This window comes from Opisthorchis viverrini (genome assembly GCF_000715545.1).
Source record: "Opisthorchis viverrini unplaced genomic scaffold opera_v5_104, whole genome shotgun sequence".
In the NCBI taxonomy this organism is placed as follows: domain Eukaryota; kingdom Metazoa; phylum Platyhelminthes; class Trematoda; order Opisthorchiida; family Opisthorchiidae; genus Opisthorchis; species Opisthorchis viverrini.
The window spans coordinates 385,730-393,031 of NW_008751762.1; the positions used below are offsets into that span (position 1 = coordinate 385,730).

The 7,302-nt window shown below is 46.9% G+C and overlaps 2 protein-coding genes across 2 annotated transcripts in view; one reads left to right on the forward strand and one right to left on the reverse strand.

The window, feature by feature from the left end:
• Window positions 1-6,902: 6,902 nt before the first annotated feature.
• Window positions 6,903-7,302, reverse strand: part of T265_05551 (hypothetical protein) — a gene marked incomplete at both ends in the record, with an annotated part of 4,541 nt that continues 4,141 nt past the window's right edge. Inside the window, 2 exon segments of the mRNA XM_009170592.1 lie at window positions 6,903-7,135; window positions 7,151-7,274. Coding sequence (XP_009168856.1) covers window positions 6,903-7,135; window positions 7,151-7,274 — 357 coding nt within the window.
• Window positions 6,973-7,302, forward strand: part of T265_05550 (hypothetical protein) — a gene marked incomplete at both ends in the record, with an annotated part of 4,455 nt that continues 4,125 nt past the window's right edge. The window contains 2 exons of the mRNA XM_009170591.1: window positions 6,973-7,022; window positions 7,089-7,269. Coding sequence (XP_009168855.1) covers window positions 6,973-7,022; window positions 7,089-7,269 — 231 coding nt within the window. The remainder of the gene's footprint in view (window positions 7,023-7,088; window positions 7,270-7,302) is intronic.

Consider the following 7,302-nt stretch of genomic DNA (forward strand, 5'->3'; position numbering starts at 1 on the left):
GCAAATAACTGAATTACTTTTTGGAGTATAAAAGTAATGGATTAGGCAGACGACTAACTTACGGCAAGAAAATGCTTCGTGAGTGGCGCACTCTGTACAGCGACCGAGAGATAGCTGCAAAGACTCTTGGTCGGAAGAGAGCATGCCGATAAGAAATATTGATGAGAAATCCCGAGATTACTGATTTTCGCTGCTAGCGCGGTGTGCTTTGGTATCAGAGGTTTTGATAGCTGATCATGTCAAGGAATACCAGGGCGAAGAGTTCATGGAGAGAAACAAGGTGGAAAGATGCCAGTAGACTTTGGTAGATGTCACACGTGTGCTATGCGTTTGTCGAGAGAAAGCAGGCGCTCTAGACCCGGGAGGTCAGCAAGGATGTCCAGAGACAGAAGGAGAAAGAGCAAGGAATTCAGAGGAGCGGTTGCGCATTAACTGACTACGTCACACGGAACAACACAATGCTCATCTCCTGGAAAGCATGGGCTGATTGCGGCAGTAGCCTCAAATTGGAGTTCGTTTGAGAATATTGGGTATGGGGTATATAGGCCGCAGGTGGTGCTACATACAACCTGGGACCAGCCGTCTACAATAAGTTGGACAAGCGGTGAGACGAACTGGTTAGGGCTCGTGGAGGACGACCAAGAGATATCCGGCAGGTTAAAGTCACCCAGCACAAAGTGAGACGAACGATGGGTGGCACCCACAGAGTTACAATACGATATAAGTCAGCAGTAGAACTGGAGGTGTGGGGTTGGGGTAGAGAGATGCAATCAGCTAGAACAGCTCGGACGGTCTATTCTTTAGGAATCCAAATAGCTTCCGGAAATCTTTCGAGGGCAGAATCTTCGATGAGACTTCCATGAAGTTAGGATTTGAAACAGATTGAACAGCCTCACCTAGTAAGTTTTTCCTGTCAGAGCAGCGGATATTATAACCGGAGATTCAAACAGTCGTGTCTACATTTTCAAATAACAGCCACGTTTAAGTCACAACAATAAGAATTTATCGTGCAATGGCGGTGATGGCTCGGGGATCGTGGACCTTTGGCAGCAATGAGCGAGCATTAAACATTATTGATAAGTTCATTTGCATGCGAATGGTTTTCAAATGGATGCCATACGGGAACGCTTGGGTGGGTGAGAGATTACGCCCAGGTCGAATGATCGCCTCAGCGAGTTTGCCTACAGAACTTGCACACTGGTGCAGAATCAGAAGAAGAGTATAAATCTGTCTTCATTGTATTTTGCGGCCTCAATGGAACAACCTCTAAATACTGCCCCTCTGTGTTTACGGTAGGAAATCTGATCAAACCGTCTACGCCTTTGCATATATTTGTATTTCCTGAGAAAAGTTATCGTTTCTGAACCAGAAGATAGTAACTGGCATAGTGAGCCGGACTCGGATTTTGGAGGGTGCCCGGTACACAACGAGCCCTTGCTTAGTGCAATGATGTGTGTTTTCTGTGAAATTTAGGACAAATGGACGAATTCCCTTATATTTATCGAGTCTTGAAGCTAATAACCACAATGTTAAGAAGGTTACGAATTTATAATGGCCCTTGAATGCGCATCTGTTAGTTGCGGTAGCCTTGAAATCTTACCCAGAAAGTACCATCGCCAAACTTCAAAACTTCATGGATGAAGGCTGTCCCTACCTTTTCAATGTTGATTTTGCCCCGTACTTGAACACAATCGGTGCCATGAAGGCCAGAATTACAGCAAGGGTGCTTTATGCATAATGGAAGTAATCGGTGTTGCGCCCGTATGAAAAATCTATTTTCCTGTGACAGTGGTTCTCTCAAAATGGGCGAGGATTGCACCGCGGTCGGCTTCTTAGAGAATATGTACCACCGATATAACTGTTCCGATAACTCACTTTGAATTAGGCGTTACAGAGGCAAGCCGGAGCCGCTCGATATTCACCGGATGGAAGGCAGATTGTGGTGCCTTTTGATATCAGCATATATATAGCGGAGATGCTATGCTTTTACTCAGAGCATTTAATTCCAGAGATTAGGATTTTGGGTAAAGGAGCCTCCCTCGGCCATGGAGAAGCCAAGCTGGTGCATTCTGACTGAAATGGGCGTGGGCTTAGGTTCACTAGTGTGCGGAAGCAGTTGTACGTTTGCATGACTCTGTCAGCCAGGCCCTGTGTTTTCGTCAAACTACCCATGGGTCAATTGACAAAATCATGTAGGGTAGTCAGAAAACCTTTGTTGATTTATTAATAGAACATCTAATTTTTGGTGTTTTGTGTTGAGCTCTCATGTCTCAAAGGGACGCCGCATATCGATTTCCGCCGAGAAAATACCCAGTAAAAGAGTCATTCTTGAGTAAGCTCAGCGGATTTTGCATTGGGTAAAAAGTGGTGACCATGAGACACTACTAAATTTTGACTTTCCTCATAGTTGTTACACAGGAAACGCTCCTCATGGAAGACGAGGATGGACTTGGCAAAGCAGGGAGCAAATTTTCGGCCCTCCGCATAGGTTCTAGAACTTTTCATTGAACCATTTATGCAGCCTCACTTCTGACTGATGGCAGTGAAACTGTTTTTCATGGAACACACGATTGGTTCGATTAGAATTTCGCCATTTCTTTGAAAGTAATATTCAGCTCGAACACCAGCTGCTTTGGTCATGGATGGAACACACACTTTGACTAATGCTCACCATCAGTAAGGCTGAGGCTGACTGATTTACGTCTTCGAAACGCAAGGGGCAGAAGTTCCTCAGGCGCTCCACAATACTCAGAGCCCAACTTACTAATGGATCGATCGTCGACCACCTTGCGGTGAATGGAAATTGCTTTCCGGAATCCGTGGTAATTTCGGAGTTACTAATGGATACCTCTAAGTGCCTTGCTTAACGCGCTTTTTCTCGCCAGTGTACGTTTGTCCACTTGTTCTATTGGGCGATTTTACAAGACCAAAAATTTCAACTAGTCAAGCACCGTTAAGTGAAGTGAAGCGCCAACGCGCAAGATCTGATTAACCCGAAATGCGCTAGCTGTGGTAGGTTGTGGAATTAGCCGCAACACACAAAACGTGCTTCGACGCAGCACATGCGGGAGGATTACTCTTGTAAATAAATTCATATGCGGTATGATCCGCCTCAAGTATGTAGAAATTCGTCTGCGTACTGGGAGAAGCATTCTTCCTAGAAATCACCGTGATAGAAGCACTTCCTAATCTCTGATTATTCATCAGGATTAAAAGAGTGTAGTACTCCCGGAATATAAAGTATACTCACAGTGTTTCACCAAAAAGATAAAAGATGCTGACACCCTGGAAGTGTCACATGATTTCATGTCAGCTCTCTGGTATGACGTCAAAGATTATACCCCACCAGGATTCAGGGAGAAACCGTAGTAGTTCGTTTGACCCGCACAACGAAGCTGTCGTTGCTTGTGCCATACGTTCAGACAATCTTAACTCACCTATGTGACCAACCAGTTGCTTGGGGTCCATTTGCCTTGTGAAACTGTGGAGGCCATGCTAAAGAACTAAATCACACACGCGTGAGCAAAAGGTTTCTTTTCAACTCATCTAGGAAAATCAAATGGTCCTGCCGGAGCAGGATGGAAAGTTTTGTTTCAAGGTGTTTTGGGGTTTGCACATGTCCTAGCAAGCAGCCGTACGACTTCTTTGATGAGTAAAGTCCTTGATCTAGTGGCGTCTGAAATGAACAGAATGGACATGCTGGTTTATGAAAATATCAACTAAGAATCGACTCAGCTAACAACAAACTGATTAATAATAATAATAATAATAATAATAGTGTTTGTTCCCTACTTGTGGTTGGCATATTATATGGCATGCTCCATGTGATAGCCCCTTTTGGTGTGAGCTCGCTCACACAGTAATGTTACATTTAACTGCAAATATCGCACTCCGCACATAGCGATTTGAGAGAAAATTTCATGTGCCAGAAAAGGATCCTCTCCTCGAATGTCTTCAAACCCAAGTCAAACACCGGACCCCATGAGGGCAAGTTTACTTCGTCATTGGGATGAGGGTAGATTGGGTCTTGCAGTAACTGCATTTGTGGATTAAGCAGCTGACGTGGCTCGTTTGCAATCGGTTTTGTTTTTCCCTCGTGCAGATTTCTGAAAGAATTTTTTGCTTTTCAATCTGTTCACAGCGTACACACGAGTCATTATTGATTTTTATCACTATTAAATAACTTTTAAGAGATAACCTCAGTTATTTTGCGCTCGCTATCTATCTTGCATTCAGTATTAACCATGAAATCGGTTTACACCGGTTGCCTTCTGCAGCCATCGATTGACCACAACAGATGTTGGCAAAATGGTTGCCCGTCCAACGTAAAACGCGGTATGCAATGCCACACCTGCAAGGCCTGCACGGGTCCAAATTATGTGGAGCTAACAACGCTCACCTCCGTAACAGACGACACAGGTGCAGCCATGAACTCCTCACCAAAGCCATAGCCTCTAAACCGGACTGAGCCAGATATGCCGAAGCCAGCAGCGAAGCTAATCTCCAGCTTCACTCCGTCAAAAGCGTCCTCTTTGCTTGTTGATACAACCGTCGCCAAGAACCCTGACAGCCAAAGCCATAAACGTGACCACAGCCAAACGGCAAATCCCTCGTACATCCAGCTGGCCAAGCAGATCGCTGGCGGATCGGGTGTCTACACAAACACGAAAGAAAAGCGACTGCAGCCAAAGGGCCCAATAAAATCCGCCAGATTAGAAAACTGCTGGCTAGCTTCAAGGTGCAGTCCTGAGCGAAAACGAGTCTCATGGTGGCCCCACAAAAAGCATTACTTCTTGGCGCTGCCACCAGGCACTCAGGGCCTCACAGGGAGACTTTTCCGGTCAAACCGCGCCAAAGCACCCAAGAATCCTCGAGGGTGAAGGTTTGCCGCAAATCTTTGATCAACAGCAAATCTGGTCGCCAAAAGGCTGGCGCTGAAACAGCTACAAGCATAAGTAATCGAAATTTTCACCTACGGGGAACATTCCGTCCCCCAGAGCTAAAAGGCCCGAGCAGACCGGGCTCTCACGGGGCGAAAAAAATCTTGCATGCGAGAAGCATCCCCAGAGGTGCAAAGAACGAAAGCAGACGATATTGCCCCAGAGGCTCATTCGGAGCCTTCGATTCAGACGCGGTGCACAACTATCAAGTCTGCTCACCTACTTGGTCAATCAGCTCTCGGCTCCTCACCCTTGGAGGCAGCGGAGACGGTTTTGAAATGCTTGTCCACCAACTGCTTCAGCCATTACATTAAAACCGGAGATGTTAAACAGTCAGGTTGCCTTGAACAACCGTCTATAATCGCACTCAAGGAGACATGGCTCACACCAGATGTCTCTGACGCATAGATCTCGATAAAGGTTACTGGGCTTTTCGAGCTGACTCAAAACGAGAGAGGGCTGTTGGGGGGTGCTCTGTATTTACATGCGGCTCCAACAATCCCGATTGTCTTCTTTGATACCACTCCTGCACTTTTGCAGTCCACCGTGGGTCGAAATCCCGCTGCGCGGGTCCGACTCTCTCCTTCTCAGTGTGGTCTACCATAGCCGCTTGAGTCTCCCTCAAAATGACCGATTCCTCGCAAGAAATCGTGAGCAACTCTCCTCTAACTTCCGCTTCACTCATCTCCTTGTAAGTGACTTCAACGCTCCAAAGGCCTCCTGGATGGAGGTCCAGCGTGGATCAGGTGGACCGTTTTCGGAAGCGCTGATTGGGGTCGTTCAACAGAGCGCTTGGACTCAACATGTCGTTGCACCCACCAGATACCGCGCAGGCCAACTGCCATCCCTCCGGGATTTGGTCATCACCAACGAAAGACACTTCGTTGATCAGTTAACAATTACCGCTCCACTGGGGCATATCGACCATTTCCATTGGGCCATGTATCACGAACCTCAAACGTGGTTTCGAAACTTCTGCCATGCAGACTTCTCAGGAATGCGCGTCTTTGTCGAACAATTAAAAAAGGGACAGGTTCAGTGGAAGGCTTATATAGGACCAGTGTCCAGAAAGTTTACGGGCTGACGCGATGTTCGTCAAAACAACCATCACGCAGCCGGATGAGCTACGGGCTGCCTAAAAGGATTCGGCGTCTTCTGGTAACGAGGTCTCAATTTTCTTTAAAAAACGTAACTACAGGAGGCACAGTAGATGAACTGGCATCTCGTGAAATGCGCAACCTGTGTAGATCAGAAACCCACCATCGAAACATGGGCAAACAAGTCACCATTCTGGACCTTGCCGGGAAAACAGAAAAATGTTTTTCAAATACATGAGCCGTCGCCACAGAAACAAGTTATCCGCGTTCTCCCTGCGGAACGGGAACGGCAAACCCACGGGTGACCTAACAGTGCTATCTGAGGTTTACGGACTATGCAAGTCTATATTCAACCCTAGCGTCCTCGTCACATCCAGTCTTGTCAAGACGTAACTACGAACAGCCTCTTACTGACTTGGTCTTGGAGAACGTTCGTCAGCCCCTGAGTAAGATCAATCCATTCTGCGCGTTGAGGCACACTGAAATCCATCCAAGGATCCAAAAGAAAAAGCCATCTGCTCTGGCAAATCATTTGTGCCTGGTGTTACGTCAGTCGCTTGATGAAGGCCGTCTTACACTGGATAAACGAGTTTCTATCAGACAAATCATTCCGAGTGAAGCTAGGTTCTGCCTACTCTTCTCCAGCGGCGGTCGCCTTTGGAGTTCCTCAAGGCTCCGTCCTGGTACCAGTGTTGTTACTGATCTATGTCAGCGACCTCCCAGATGTTCTTGCAAGTCCGTGTCCACTTTTTGCGGACGACTTGAAATCTTGGAGTTCCAATACCAGTGCCCTCAAAATCGATGTAGAAGCTGCAAAGCAGCGGTTGTTGGACTGGCACCTTCATCTGAATGACGAAAATTGTATTCATATGTCATTTGGAGAAGACTCAGCGAACGACTTCTTTATGCAGGGCGAAAAATGACCAGAAAACATCATGATGATAGAGGCCGAAAAGGATTTGGGTATCTGGGTCTCCTCAAACTTGTCCATCTCATTATACCATGAGAAATCGGCCCAATAAGCATTCGTCACTTCACGGATGATCTGAAGAACCTTCCCCCGTAATACTCGCAGGGAGAACACGCCAGCCAAGTTATCTACTCAGGACGCACGAAAGACGTCACCCTCATTGAGCGTACCCAGCGAGGCGCCACGAGAAGTTTTGCTGGCCTCAAATTCATGGACTACGAAACGCATCTCCCGATGCTCGATCTCATTCCCCTGGAGCACCGTCGCCTCCGAGGGGACCTAATTCTTACTTACG